We start from the raw sequence: 15,612 nt of genomic DNA on the forward strand, positions 1-15,612 counted from the left end.
CCTCATTTACCCAGGGAGGGACAGGAGACCCAGAGAGAGAGGAAGACATCTGCCCAAGGCCCCTCAGTGGTTGGGAACCCGGCCCTGCCCTGGAGCGCCTGCCTTTTCCAGCACCTGCAGCCATCCTCTCACAGATGCTCTCTACTCAGTCAGGAGCCTCCCCCTCGCGGTTCTCAAAACATAGTACCTCAGTTTCTCCATCTGTGAAATGGGATTATAACATTGCACACTTGGTTGAGAGGACTAAATGAATCCCAAGGCACCAATCCTGCATATAGAGTTAGCCCAGTGCTTGGCACTGTTAAAAAAGAAAACAAAATTCATCCGAGCAAAGTTAAAGATCTAAGAGGCTTTATTTAATGATTCGTGAATTGGGCAGCATCCCATCTAGCAAATAGAAACAAACTGTCAAGTTACAGGTTAAGAAAGACTTTTTTTTTTTAAGATTTTATTTATTTATTCATGATAGACAGAGAGAGAGAGAGAGAGAGAAGCAGGCTCCATGCTATGCTGGGAAACCGACGCGGGAGTCGATCCCGGGACTCCAGGATTGCACCCTGGGCCAAAGGCAGGCGCTAAACCACTGAGCCACCCAGGGATCCCAAGAAAGACTTTTAAAGACAGAGATGGAATGAGAAAAAAGGAAATCATTAGCAAGAATGCCAGTTTAGGCAGGGTCACCCTTCTGAGGTGTACAGAAGAGATCTATCAGTAAATCTGGTGCCGACCAGGAAATTCCCACATTGACTGGTCAAAGATTACATTCTTGGGTGAAGGTGGCAGGGGGGCCAGGCTGGGGAGGGGGATTGAAACTGTAGTTAGATAAGGTTTTAAGTTTCAGTTTACTGATTAGGTCTGACACAACTGACCACATTTTGGGCCTGTCGTTTTCATTTTAATAACACATTGCTGACTCTCAGCAAAGGCAAGCAAAATCAAATGAGATTAAATTCCTGCTGTGGTATTCAGGCCCTATGTGGACTCCAGTTGTTTGGGATGAGTGGAGGTTCTCTCCCCTTCCGTCCCCCCAAGGTGACTGGAGGGAGGCCAGTTAAACTAGAGAGCTCCCAATCACCTGGAAGCTAATGATGTCGGCCAGGCAGGCGGAAGGTTGAGACTTGCCATGATGACTAAGAACCCAGAGCCGTGGGAGTCTGGTTAATCAGCAGCGTCAAAACTTCCCGTGGCTGTTTGCAAACAAGGGCCACCCCCAGAGGAGGAGGACCAGAGTTGAGGTGGCAGGGGGAAGAGGCCCTGGGGCCGCCACAGAGCCTGGGTGAGTGATACTGGCCGTGCCAAGAGACTGGCAGGGTGGTCCAGAGCTGTGGCTGCAGAAAACATGGCTTCCCTGACCTGAAGGCCGTTCTGTACCCACCTCCTGCACCCCCATCCCCCAGAACAGAAAGCTGACTACAGATGCCAGAGCCTCTTTGAGGGATTCTCTTTCCAGGAGTGACTGATGCATTTACTGTATGAAGCCAGAAGATGACTGGCTGGTGTCAGAGCAGGAACAACCTTAGTAACACTAATGGTCACCTGAAGAGAATCTTCCAGGGTTGTGTGGAATGTTCCCACCTGGCAAGGTGTCTGGGGTGGGGGGCACCAAAGAGCAGGCAGGGAGACAGTGCACTGACTCAGTGCTTCCAGCCCCACCTGGCCCAGCCCAGTAGACAGAAACACCGACAAACATACCAGACACTCCTCCCTTTTGACAGCCATCATTCAGACATTTTTTTATATGCCTCATGCCGCACAGGGGAACCAGCCGGGGCCAGATCCAAGAGAAAAACTGTAAATTAGCACAAGAAGTAGTTCTCGTCGAAATTGCCACCAACGACAGTGTAAAGTGTAAATTTGGTACAGCCCTTCTGATGGCAATCTGGCAATATGTTTAGAAAGTGTAAAAAAATGCTCAGATTCTTTATTCAGAAAGGACTTATGAAATTAACAACACCCTCTTCCCCTGGGGATGAACACGCTGCGTGTGGGGAGATGTCAACAACGATGCTGTTTATAAAGAAATGGGACCTACCCACATATCTGACCTCATCTAATGGTCAACTGAGTTGGGGCAGAGCCATTCAGTGGAATACTATGCAGGCATTTAAAATGATTATTCTTTCAGGGCTCCAGGCTGGCTCAGCAGTAGAGCATGTGACTCTTGATCTTGGGGTCACGAGTTTGAGCCTCATGTTGGGTGTACAGATTACTTAAGAAAGAAAGAAAGAATGAAAGAAAGAAAGAAAGAAAGAGAAAAGGAGAATGATTATTCTTTCCAGTAATTTTTACTCAGCACTGGGTGTGTCCCCAGACACTGGGATCCCAAAGCTGAAGGGGACCTGGCTTTATCCTCAGTATGGGGCCTACAGCTCAGAAAAGAACAAGACATAGTAGAAAAAAGTAACTTGGAAAAATGCTCATTATACGATTTAAAGTGAGAAAAGGAAGAGGAGAAAACTGCATTCACTTTCTGCCTCCCACTATTCCCAAGCTAGTGTTTGTGGATTACCGACCCTAGGCCAGATGCTGGGCTCATATTTACTTCTCACGACACCCCAGTGGGTTAGATAATAGGGCTACTCCTATTGTCACAAGAAAGAAAGTGATTGAGCAAGTGTTCAAAACCAGGACCACTTGACGCCTAAACCTAGTTTCAACCGTTGTCCTATACTGTCTCTCCTTAAATAGAAATAATGTCTGTTCAAGGCCAAATACCGAAAAGAAAATCTGGGTCAGTGACAATACGATAAGGGTGGTGGGATCTGGGTTTTGTTTTTTTTCCCCCCTTCTTTTGGTTTCTACTACATTTGTGCAGAAAAAAAAAATATTGAAGTTAAAAAAAACAAACAAACCAGCCACCTAGAATTTGCAGCAGATGGGTAGAAATGAATGGGGAAGTTGAAAAAAAGTGGGAACGACGTTAATAATGCATGCCTTGGCTTAGAACAAGGAGATAGAATGATTTAGGAGCAAGAAGCAAAGCCGAGGAGAGAGTGTGGAGGGTGAAGGAGGCCAGGCGGCTTCTAGCGGGTGGGCAGGCAGGATGCTCTGACTCAGGGAGGAGGGGCACGGACCGGCAGGCTTATCTTTCCTGGCCATTCTTACTAAATCTTTTTATTACCTGGTGCCTGAGTACCTATCTTCTCAGTGTTTGCATTCCTCTCATTTTTTAGACTACAGGAAATGATAGTGGGGGTGGGGGGAACCCTCTGTTTACTTTCTACCCTGGAGTGCTAGGAGAGTTATCTGCCAAATTCTTTCTCAGGTCATGAAGAGGTTTCAGGTTTCCCTCACCTGAGAGCCTGGGGAGGCACCGAGGGGTCCAATCTCCCTGGCAAAGGCAGAAAGGTAGTCACTGTCTGGAGATTTTAGGGCAAGGTGGTTTTACTGAGGGGAGGGTTGCTTGGTTCCCTGCAGGGACCTTTGTGAATAGGAGGACTGTTGCCCTTGTTAATAGAGCTCTTAGAAAGAAGGCAGGCCCCCCTCTGGGCAGGGATGGGGAAGGCCCAGAGGGAGCTGGAAGGCAGAGGAGAGAGAAAGGTATCATTTGTTCATTTATCTGTTGAACCCCTGGTGCTTAGAAAAGCTTACTGTGGAGCAGAGAAACACAGGAGCTTAACCAAGAAGCCAAGGGTTCCGTCGGAGACCCCACCCCTTCATGTCCACTGAGGGGCGTGGTTTCCTGAAAACTGGCAGGTGGGAGCAGAGCCAGTGCCCACCTCCTCCCCTCCCACCTCCGCCTACAATCAGAGATTTAGCTGCCAAGTCCTGCAGCTGGGAGTCAAACTCAAGCTTGTAGGGCTGAGTTCAGAATCCTGCCTGTTCCCTCCATGGGACCCTCCCCAGCTCTTTCTGCGATGTCCATAATGAACCATTTCAGGAGTATTGGAATATGTGGATTCAAAACAGTGGCTAATTGAGTCAGGATTACTTAATATTCAACTCCTTACCCCAGAATGTTGTTCTTCAACTTCAAGAAACTGTTAACCCAGAATCGTGCAAGAATATGTGTGTGTATACACACACACACACACACACACACACAGACAACTGCAGGGTGCTCCTTACTGACCACATTGAAATAATTATTTAAGGATCTATTTCTTACCTTCTTTTGATAAGAATTATCATTAACTTACACAAGAAGAAAGTCTGTTTAGGAGTGCCTGGGTGGTTCAGTCAGTTAAGCGCCTGCCTTCTACTCAGTTCATGACTTTGGGGTCCTGGGATCAAGTCCTAGTCGGCTCCCTGCTCAGCGAGGAGTCTGCTTCTCCCTCTCCCTCCACCCCTCCCCACCGCTCATGCTCTCTCTTTATCTCTTTCAAATAAATAAATAAAATCTTTAAAAAGAGAGAGAGAGAGAGAGAAGAAAGTCTGTTTGGATATGCTTTAATGTACCTGTTCTTCCCCTCTGAATTATACCTGATCTATTTATTTAGTCAATGGAAATTTATATGATACTGGGCACTTGCGGAGGATTTCCTTGTGATCAAGTCAGAAAAGTGCCCTGCCCTCCAAGAGCTATTGCTATAGACAGGAGAGGCCATTACAATCCAGTGTGGGGGCTGGGGCGGGGGTGGGGGGGGGCTGGAGGAGATGGTGCCTGGGAGGGTCAAGGAGCATGACCTCTAAGCTTGAAGGACTTGTAAAGCAAGAGCAGAAATCAGCCAGGGTGAGGTGGGTGGAGGCAGGTGGGAGTGGGGGAAGGAGAGAGGCTTTTCCAGGGTGGAGAGAACAGTATTGCAAAGGCCTGGAGGTGATCAGATCTTAAGTTAAATCATTAAAACTGGAAAATCATATAAATCTTATGTGGTGCTTTACTCTAGGTTACTGTGAGAATCAGATCAAACACAATCCATGTTATTTCCTCCTCTTTCCTCCCCTTTGGGCAGTAGACCTCTTGGGCCCCAGGCTACCTCTCAGATGGACACCTGAAAGTGAAGGGGTTTCAGGCTCTTTGAACACCCACCTGGGGGACAGGGTGGATATGGATACGGAGCTGCAGTGTTCTGGCCACTGTGTCTTGTAGCCCTCCCTATGTTTTGGTATTTCTGCCAGGAGGTGGGCAGAATGTCAAGACCAAAGGTTAACCCAAGAGTCCTCATTTATTGATTCAGGACCTCAGTGTCGGGATGGCCAGGTTTCTGGCAAATCTCTAATTTCCCTGTGGCCAGGAGGCAGTTGCTATTAAACCATCAGTGAATTTTCTGGGAGAGAAATGACCTTGAAGTCATTAGTATGTAGTTCCTGGTAACACTGTATATTCTCAAGCTAAATTCCAGCAATCATAAAGCAATTTGCTTTTACATTCAAGTCAGATTTTTGCAATAATTTCAAAAATGTCTCCATCTAATACCTCAATTTTCTTTTTTCTTTATTAGTGCTTTGATCTTAATAAACACTTGCATCTGATATCTGAAACTCATTACATGTTAGTACTATCTGTGTGTACTATGTGTACATACACATATACCCATTGGGCTCATATTTCGGCTCTGTCACATTCTCAGTTTATGAATGAACTATGGGAGGCTCAGTTTCCTCTCCAGAAAACTGGGGATATAATGGTGTCCACCTCATTGGGTGTTTAGGGTTAAATGGGATCTTGTTTATAAAGAGCTTAGTACAGTGCCTGGCACGGTGTTAACTTTGTATAAATGGTAGCTATTATGTGCATACAAGAAAAAAAAGACTACTAAAATGTTGGCAGCATTTATCTCGAGAGGGTGGGATTATGGTTACAATGAACATCTATTACTTTTGTAATCACAGAAAACGAACAATAAATGTTATTATTAATTTAAAAATCAGGCTTTGGCTTTGTCGGAAGGAACCTGCAGTTAATGTCACTGTACCAGCCAGCGAGTAAGACAAGGCCTCCAGGTCTATATCAGGCTTTACAGACAAAACAACTTCCCTTAGTCAAATAATAGAGAGATACTTGGTCAGGATTCCAGAGACATTCTGTCCTCATCCAACCCAGCAGTCTCCTTGACCACTCTTGCCTGGGGAGCAGGCAGGGGTTTCAGAGACGGTAACTCTCAAATTACTAGGGCCTTCTCTCCTGTTGGGAGGGTTATCTGGGGTTCTGAGTTGGAAATCAGTAACTCTCCAAGGAATCATTCCAGGAGAGTGACATTTATCTTCTACTGGGCCTTCACTTGGGTGTCTCAGTTAGAAAATAAAACACACATTAGCCCACTCCCAGTAGGGGGATTGTGAGTGTCCTGTTCTGGCATCCAGACAATCTGAGGCCCAAGACCTTGGCTCTGTTTCCGCAGAGATTCTTGACTGCCAGCCCAGTGCCTGGGCAGTGACAGGAGACGCAAGCTTCATTGATCTGCATGTCCCCCCTCCCCACCCCATCCCCTCCTTGCACCTCTTGGGCCACCACCTGCGAAGTAGGAAAGAGCCAAGTGCCCACCCTTCTCCGATTATCTGTGGAACCATCGGCCTGCACTGGGCTGGTTTCTGAGCTTCTTTCCTCCTCTTTCTGAACGCTGGAGGGGACTATGACTGGAATAAAATGCCGCCTCTGTTTGGGAGACAAAGAACAGAGTGGCTCCTCTGGATCAGCTGTCTCTCCTTGGCTGCCCAGCTCCCTGGCCTCCCCTGTGCCTCTTCTGAGACGTCCCATAAGGAAGGACTTCTGGGCTACACTGGGAGCTGCTGCCTGCTCCTGAGTGGTTGCACTCTGGACATATTTTCACTGGAGCTTAAAGGAATATTTTACCATAAAAAAATCCTAAACTCTGGGAGATGTTAAAATGGGGGTGGTGGTAGCCATTGGCTGAGGAGGCAACCTGGCCTGTGTAGAGCTAGTGAGAGCATATGTGTGTGTGTGTGTGTGTGTGTGTGTGTGTAAAAATGAATGATAACGTGTGACACGCATGGTATGTTGCATGCTACCTGGAGTGAGAGAGCATTTGAGTGAACGCGTGGACTTGGGTTTACAAGGATGTGTGTACTACAGTGCGAGAGAACGAGGCAAGAGCATGTGAGAAAAATGTGTGTGAGGGAGAGCAAATGTACGTGTGCAGTAAGGAGCACACGAACCATTGCACGTGAGCCATTGCACTAGAACCAATTGCGGGAAGCACCTATGAGAGTCTGAGCACCGGATGATCACGTGAGTGCATGTGTAAAGTGTGTGAGGCTGTGGAGGTGAATCCGGGTACCACCCAGGTGTGAGAGCATGTGTGTCAGAACGCAGAGAGAGCGTGCTAGTTTGTGAGTGTGAAGGACAGCACGGGAGAAGTGTGTATGTGAAGGGCGACGAGTGTGTGCGAAAGTTGTGTGCTAGGGTTAGCAGATGCACATGTTGCAGTGTAAGCTGAAGTGTAAAAGCACGTGTGTGAGAACGGGGCGTGCTCGTGTGCGGACTAGAGCACGTGTGAAGGCATGTGTGAGGGTCGGTGTCCTGGCTTGCGAGAGTCTGTACTCCGGAGCGCGAGCACGTACGGCGCTGCGTGTGCACGAGTGGGAGTGCGCGCCCGTGTGCAAGGCGTGTGCCGGGCGTGCGCCCCGGGGCCCAGCGGGAACCCCCGGGCGGGGCGGGGAGGCCTCGGGTCACCGGCCCCGCGGGTGAGCCGGGGCGCGCGCGGGAGGGTGCGCGGGAGCGCGCGCGCGCCGCCGACCCCGCCCGGCCGGAGCCGGTTGCCATGGGAACGCGCCGCGGCCCGAGTTAATCATTTCCTGTGGAAAGTGTGCGGGAGGGGCGGGAGCGGGAGCGGGGCGGGCCGAGGCGGCGGCGGCGTGGAGCTGCCTCCCGCCGGCGGGCCGGGCCGGGCCGAGCCCCGGGCTCTGCGGCGACGCCGGGATCCTGCCTCCGCCAGGCCGGTGAGTCGGGGACCCGGGCGGGCGGGGGAGGCGGGCTGGGCTCTCGGGGGTCCGCCCTGCCCTGGTGCGGGGCGCCGCGTCCGGGCCCGCCCTGCCCGCGGGACCCCCCTCGGCTGCCCGGACCGCCGCGGGGCGCGGGGAAGGCCGGGCCGCGGAGAACCAGCCCCGCGCTCGCCCGCCGCCCCCGCGCCGTCCGGCCGGAGCCGAGGACCTTGCCCCGCGGCACGGCTGGGGGCGGCACGTCCCCCGGGGTCGCAGCAGCCTCGGGAACCCCCTTCCGATCTCTTTGGCCCCGGGAGAACCGGAACCGACCCGGCAGCCGCGTGTCCATCAGGGCCTCCCCCTCCGCTTGCAGGGACCCTCCGCACCCCAGGGATCCCTTGAAGGCTGCAGTTTGGAGCCCTCCCACCACGTACGTTCCCTGGGCAGTGCGCTCCCCCCTCACAGGGCAGGGGTGGTAGGCCCGCCCCGAGGCTGAAGGAGGGCCTGGGCCAGTGCCCTCCGGGCAGAAGGAAATTGAGCCAGTGACAGCGGCAGCCGGGGGAGGGGGACCCCAGGGGGGAGGGTGAGCCAGAAGCCACCTCCTTCAACCCCCTGTTGTGAGTTAGAGGAGAACTCTGGCGCAGTGAAGGGCCTGGCCCTGGGAGGTTTTAAAGAGGAAGCTGAAATTCTCAAGTTCGCCCCCAACCCCCAGCATATCTGCCTCAAGGTTGTGGGTCTTGGCTGTCCCCGGCCTTTCACCCTCCCCTGGCCCAGGCCGATGGAGCACCTCTCCTTGCCCAGGCGCACTTCCTATGCCCTTGATAAAGTAGCTATCTCCTTGGTTGGGAAAGTCATTTGCAAGGAATGCAGCCTCCAAATGGGGCCTTGTATTTGCAGTGACTGGACTTTAGGGACATAGGGTGATAAGTTCTGCTATTCTTAGGGGAGCAGAGGTTTTGAGGGCTGCTTGTCCTGGAAGACCCAGGAGGTGTGACTGTGTGCAGGGGAGAGCCTAGCTCCGGTCCAACCTCCCTGACCTCCTCTCCCAGGGGGACTAAGCCCTCCTCAGCAGCAGTATCTGGGCAGTTGTCAAATCTTGTCCCTCAATCATTGCAGTATCCCTGGTCTGGGGGAGAGAGCGGGGGTGGGGGGGCTGCAGCTCTATGGCTGTGACCTAGACAAAGAGGGGCAAATCTGTCTCCCTTGCCAGGCCAGCCGCTCTGCATTCACCCACCACTGGAAGGAGGGAGATCCCTGAAAAATAAAAAATTTGAGTTGCTTTTATGTGCCATCATTGTTCTGACACTTTATATATGCATTGTCTAATTCTTACGCCAACCCTTTAATGTGGAGTTCTCCCTTTTTTCAGATGGAGATAATGAGGCACAGAGAGGCAAAGTAATTTTCCCAAGGTCACACATCAGTAAGTGGCAGAGTTGGGTCAGAACCAGCTTTTAGTTATAGCCACTCCACTACGTGTCCCCTTTGTCCCACCCCGTGAGTCCTATGTTGGTAGAAGCCTCAGCGTTGGACTTATTCGAGTCCTGAATACTTTTGACTTTCCCACCCTCCTGACTACTAAATTCAGCTGCTTTTTCCTCTTCAGGATCTTGCACACACCCTTCCTCTTTCTTCCTGCTATCTTCCTGGCTGCCTCTCCGACTTCCCTTCCAGAAAGCCACAGGAGTATTGTCTCCTCCTGTCTCTTGGACTTAGCTGATCTCCTTAACACTCTTTTCCCTCAAATGTGGAATCCACCTTTAATGCCCATCTCACTTTTCCAGGAGCTTGGTATGCAGGTGGAGCCTGGTTCTCTTCCTGTTTGCCCCGTTAGGCCAGCTGGTCTTTGGAGTTGGGCATGTGCCTAGCTCTGTGTCAAGCAACCTGGAGAAAAGGGCATCTGGCTGTTCCCCCGGCCTCCCTCTGTTCCACACTGGTCCATCTTCGTTCCTCGGTGGAGCTGGCCCTCGTATTTGGATTAGCCTTCTCCTCGTCCTTTGGCCCACAGTCCAGTAGCACTGTACCCAGAAGCGTCCTCTGAGCTGTCTTCCTCAGTCAGGGAAGGCAGAGAGCACGACTCCCTAGCCAGTAAGCCTGGCATCCATCCAGCAGGGCTCAGCTCTGTGAACTTTGGTCACCAGATCTTCTGCTACCCATCCCTGCACTCTGACTTCTTTTGCCTCTCCATGCTTCAATCATTCCTGGCCCTGTCGACCCAGCAAGCTCAGATCTCTCCTATTCTACACACCACATCCTCTCAATTCAGCCTCCCCTCCTTATCCTGGCCAAAATTCCCCTCAGAGAAGGAAGCATTAGCTTCCTTTCACCCTACCCACCTCTTGGGCCTACTCAGCTCTGTCCTCTGCCCGGCTCCATTAATGTGCTCCCTTTCAGAGCCTCCAGGACTTTCTTCTAGTTTGACCTCTCCACGGCATTGCTCACTGGGAACTGACCATCCTCTCCTTCCTACTTGCCATCCAGTCGGAGGTGCAGAGGACTCTGCACCTGCCTAGTGTTGTTGCCACCTATGACTGTCCTCCCAACGTTCCTTACCACCCAGAGTGAGCTCTGTCCTTGGTTACTTTTGGTGATTATATCCTTGTCTGTGGCATTGGGACCCTCCCTGCTCTGAGTCTCCAGACCTGTTCTTTCCTAAGCTTCAGTCCGGGAACTCTTATTTCAGGGCATTCACCTATCAAGGCATTGCCAGGGGTTTGGTGTGGGTGTTGTCCAGCTCCAGGCTGGTTGGTATAGGGCTGCACAGATGAATGTGGACGCACACGCACCTGCCATGGAGAGCCATAGAGAGTCGGGGGGATTGGACACTGTTCAAATAGGTAATCTCTACTGTCTGGTGGAAAGCAATCTGCAACCCAGGTAGCACCATTAGGAAGTTCTTGGGTGCCTCAAAGTCCATTTTAAAGCCAAAAGCAAATTCCACATTGCCTCTCTGAGCTGACTTGGCTGCTTCTGTTAATAGCATCACTGAGTCTGGGACTGTAGCATGGTACTTAAATGCCCTCACAGCTGCTTTACACATGATAGGTGTTCAATAAAGACATGTGTAAGGAATACTTAAAGTCTGTATCTGCTCATCTGCTCAGTTCATGAGAAACCTACACAGCTTGCTTTCTTTCTTTCTTTCTTTCTTTCTTTCTTTCTTTCTTTTTCTTTCTTTTTTCTTTCTTTCTTTCTTTCTTTCTTTCTTTCTTTCTTTCTTTCTTTCTTTCTTTCTTCTTTCTTTTTTAAAGATTTGTTTCATTATTTTAGAGAGCACAAGCAAGAGGGGCAGAGGGAGAGGGAAAGAGAATCTCAAGCAGGCTCCGTGCTGAGCATAGGGCCCCATGCGGGGTTTGGTCTCATGACTCTGAGATCATGACCCAACCAAGAGTCAGAGGCTTAACCCTCCACACGAGGCAGGGGTATCCTATCCAGGCCAGTGCTCCCCACCCCCAACTTCATTCCCCCATACCACCTGGTGCCTCCCTGCATCCTGTTCTTATTGTGAAGGTTTGTTGAAGTGCTTACCTCCCTCCTGACAGGGAGCTTTGAGGCCCTATCTCTCCTGATCAAAGAGGACTCCTGGCAGGTGCCTGGCACAAAATAGACACTGGATAAATAATTATTAAATGAAGAAGCAATGAATCTTTGTATCTTACTGCCTGCCAAGTTGTAGGCACAGAGTGAAGGCTAGTTGAATAGAATGAGTGGACTTTAAGAGAATTTGATCTATATAAGCCACTGTGTCACTGGCCACAGTCAGGCCCCGTCTGATTAGAGTTGCTGTCGACCTGTGCGTCCTGTGACCTGGCACATCTTCAGGCTGCCAGGCTTCCAGCCGAGGGGCTGAGATGGGAGGTCTCCGCAGGGTGCAGCAGACACACCGGGTGGTCTCTTCACCCACTTCTGAGCTTCCCTACTTGGGAAAAAGCCCCCTGAAATGGTGAGGGGCTGTGTTTGATCGCGGAAGGCCAAGGATCGCTGCGGGGGGCGGGGGGCTGCCGCTGCGGGTATAGTGACCCTGTCGCAGGCGGCGGGCTCCCTCCGAGCGCTCCCCAGGTGTCGGTCGCCGGCTCAGCCTCGCCTCCCCGTTCTGTCCGCAGGCCGCCCGGCGCCCCGAGGAGGCCGCTGAGCCCCGGGCCATGGTCCCGTCTCGCCGGCCGTGGAACCTGGGAGCCACGCCCTCGCTGCGCGGCCTGTGGAGAGTGGGCCGGGCCCGCGCGCCCGAGCCGGGGATGGCTCGCCCCGCCCCCGCCGGCCCGGCCGCCCGCCCTTTCCCATACACCGGCCCGGGGAGGTTGAGAACTGGTGAGTCCGCATTTTTAAAATGCCTCTTTATTTCCCTTCCTTCCTCCAGATAGCAGCGATGGGGCCGGGCTCTCTCGCAAGTTCCTAGGCTCGGTCAGGGCTGTCAGGTAATTACAGGGTGCCGGCAGCCCGCGGGCCGGCGGAGGGGGAGTCGGGGCGCCAATCTCGCCGGCGCTCCTGCCCGGCGTCCTGCCGGCGTCCTGCCCCGCGCTCCTGCCCGGCGTCCTGCCGGCGTCCTGCCCCGCGCTCCTGCCCCGCGCTCCTGCCCGGTGCTCCTGCCCCGCGCTCCTAACCGGTGCTCCTGCCCCGCGCTCCTGCCCGGTGCTCCTGCCCCGCGCTCCTGCCCCCGCGCTCCTGCCCCGCGCTCCTGCCCGGTGCTCCTGCCCCGCGTCCTGCCCGGTGCTCCTGCCCGGTGCTCCTGCCCGGCGTCCTGCCCCGGTTCTGCCCGGCGTCCTGCCCGGTGCTCCTGTCCCGCGCTCCTGCCCCACGTCCTGCCCGGTGCTCCTGCCCCGCGTCCTGCCCGGTGCTCCTGCCCGGTGCTCCTGCCCGGCGTCCTGCCCCGGTTCTGCCCGGCGTCCTGCCCGGTGCTCCTGCCCCGCGCTCCTGCCCCGCGTCCTGCCCGGCGTCCTGCCCCGCGTCCTGCCCCGCGCTCCCGCCCGGGGAGAGACGTCCCGGGCGCCGAGTTAGACCCCGGCGCGGCCGCCGAGCGGGGGGCGGGCGGGGGCGCGTCCTTGGTCCCCGGCCCAGCTCGCAGTCTAGCTCCGGTTTGTGCCCGAAGCTGGTAAACAAGGTAGGTGAAGTGGCCGCCCCGGTGCCCCGTGCGGCGCGGACACCTGATCGCGGCGGGTCAGACCGCTGGGGGCGCGAGGAGCCGCGGCGCCGGCAGAGTGTGGGTGCCCTGAGCCGGGTTTCAGGTGCTATGTGGGGCGGCTCCCGCAGGGTGGCCCACAGCAGGTGGGGGCAGTGAAGGAGCCCGCCTGGGGAAGCTGTCAACACCAGCTCTCCTTTCTGGGTCGTGTCCCCTGGTGCCTCACAGGCCAATAAGTGAGCGGCACCTCTGATTTGCGGGCTGGCTGGGTTGTCATTGGGTCTGGGCAGTTGCCCCACGACTGCCTCCTGAGGTGAGCTTGGGCAAATCTATCTGGAAGTGTGGAGGGAGAGAGGGTCTTCAGTCCAGATGTCATCAGGAGCTTGCTGTCTGTTGTTCCTGACCTAGAGAAAGAGGTTTAGATTACCAGCCTGTCTGAGCTAGCAGAGTTCCTCTGGCTATCAGATCCAAGCCTCCCTGGTGCACAGAAGGGGAAACTGAGGCCTAGAAAGTGTACACAGCAGACTCCTGTTCAGTCTCCTCTCCCACCACATTTGTGCCACTGGTGGGCACCAGAGTGATACCCTCCAAAGTGTCTCTGCAGGGGACAGTGAGGCTGGGGATGGCACTGGGGGCCTCTGGGAAAAGCTTAGGCTTTTGGGTCAGGTAGCCTGAATCATCTGGAGGGGGATGAAGACGGTCTCTACTCCACATGGTTGTCCTAAGGATTACATATGTAATATGAATGAGTATTACTTTTCTGGTTAAACAAACAAAAAAACAAGACAAAGAAAAAAAAAAAACAAGCAGAAGACAAAAATATGTTCCCTTGGAAAACTAGAAAAAATAAAAAAATAAAACCCAGAAAAGTATAAAAAAGAAAATAAAAATCACCTATAAGCTTGTTAGTGTTAGTGAACATCTTATGTAGTTCCTTCCGATCTTGTATATGTGGGCGTGCATATTGGTCTATTAAATGAGTATCATGAAGATTATATGACCATACAGGCCTATCTGCTTTTAAAATTTAAGACAAAGGTCAAATGAAATCTTGTGTGTGAAATGCTAAGCAGAGTGCCTAGCAGTGAGTAGGGCTTCAGCCAGCTTGTCACTCCTAGCCCCTCAGCCCCCACCCCGACTCTTGCCTCTGTCTTGGGAGGTATAGGCAGAGGGTGAGTTAGCCCATGGGATTGCAGGACTGGCTCAGTGTGACCCTGGGCACGTTTTTAACCCTCCCCGGTTGTGGTCCTAATGGCCTGCACTTATGGCCAGTTTCTGTGTGCCTGGTGGAGAGTGAGCATTTTAGGTGTGTCATTCCATGTAACCCTCAGCACAGTACTATGAGCTTGGTTCCTTATCCCCATGTTATTGATAAAGGAAACTGAGGAACAGGCAGGGCAGTAAGCACTTGGCTGGCTGCTGGCACTCAGGATATTGTCACGCCCCCATGAGGCTGTACTCATTCCCATCCCATGCTACCCTGCAGGCTGTGGTGGGGGTTGAAGTGGGTGCATGGGATGTCCATACCATGATCACCTCTCTCCCCTGTCCAGTGAGGGAGGCAGTGGGTCAGAGGCTCGAGGGGATGCACTTTAGCTGGTGCTGAATATGCTTTTAGAGGCTGCTGGGACCAGGCCACCCAGCATGGCGTTGGTCTTTATGAAGTCAGGGGAGAAATTGCCACCTAGAGGCGGCCTTGGTAATAAAGCCACGGCCCTGGGGTGCTCCTCCTGTGAAGTTTAGTGCAGCCAGGTTGGCATCGGCTTCCCTTTGCTACTCTCTGGAGAGGGAGTTCATGAGCAAGTGTCAGCCCAAAAGCCACTGTGGAGGGTGGGGAACACATGTACCCCAGAAGCTTCGGGTGCCTTCCCAAAGAGAAGCTTGGGGTGGCTTTTGGGAAGAAGGGAGCACAGCTCCTGCCTGGTGTCAGGTCTTCCCTCCGAGTAGGTCAGGCGTGTGAGGGCGTGTGAGTCCCTCCTGGCCGCGCCCGGGCTGGCCCAGCATGTGGGGAAGCGGAGCTTTGCCATGGCCCTAGTCAGTGGTCCTGGCCACCAGCCTTCAGCCAGGGGCCTAGCATCTTACCTGCATTCTCTGTCCTGGAACAGGGCGTGGAAAAGACACCCCGATCAGCAGTGACGAGGACTCCGGAGCCCGAAGTGCAGCTCGCCCAGCCCTAGCTCAGTGTCGAGCCCTCAGCGTGGACTGGGCCGGCTCTGGGAGCCCCCACAGGCTCTACCTGACCGTACAGGTAAGCACTGGGGCCTTCAGAAAGGTGAGGGGCCGAGCCAGGCCGGTGCACCATACTTAGCCCTCTGAGCTGCTGCAGCTGGGTCACTGGCAGGCTCTCTGGGGAAGGAGCACGGAGAGAGAGAGCCGGGGACCTGCCTTGTGCCTCTTTGCTAAGCTCCTCACAGCACATCCGCCCTGAGCCTGTGTGGATGGAGCAATTTGCTTTATTAGGTTATCTCCGGGAAAATCTCACAGGAGATGACAGAGACTTTTCAGCCACACCCTGGCTGAGGTGTTAAAGTCAGAAATGTGGGACCTTCACTGAGAGGCTATTAGGAAAACAGGTTTGGGGTAGCTGTTAATCCCCACTCACACTCAAGCATGTTTGTCCATGGGGCAATATTTGTATTTCCTATTTAATGTGGGAATCCAAAGCTAGACAGAGG

At 53.3% G+C, this 15,612-nt stretch overlaps 1 protein-coding gene across 6 annotated transcripts in view; it reads left to right on the forward strand.

Moving 5' to 3' along the window:
* The first annotated feature begins 7,695 nt into the window (after positions 1-7,695).
* Positions 7,696-15,612, forward strand: part of KIFC3 (kinesin family member C3) — a 37,863-nt gene continuing 29,946 nt past the window's right edge. For 2 of the 6 annotated variants that reach the window (XM_026011819.2, XM_072750141.1), the window contains exons 1-2: positions 11,925-12,129; positions 15,043-15,185. In XM_026011819.2, coding sequence (XP_025867604.1) covers positions 11,964-12,129; positions 15,043-15,185 — 309 coding nt within the window. In that variant the 5' untranslated portion in view covers positions 11,925-11,963. Of the gene's footprint in view, positions 7,840-11,924; positions 12,130-15,042; positions 15,186-15,612 lie in introns of those variants that run through there. The other 4 variants (XM_072750140.1, XM_072750142.1, XM_072750143.1 and 1 more) reach the window with 4 other exon arrangements.

This window comes from Vulpes vulpes, chromosome 2, assembly GCF_048418805.1.
Source record: "Vulpes vulpes isolate BD-2025 chromosome 2, VulVul3, whole genome shotgun sequence".
NCBI lineage: Eukaryota > Metazoa > Chordata > Mammalia > Carnivora > Canidae > Vulpes > Vulpes vulpes.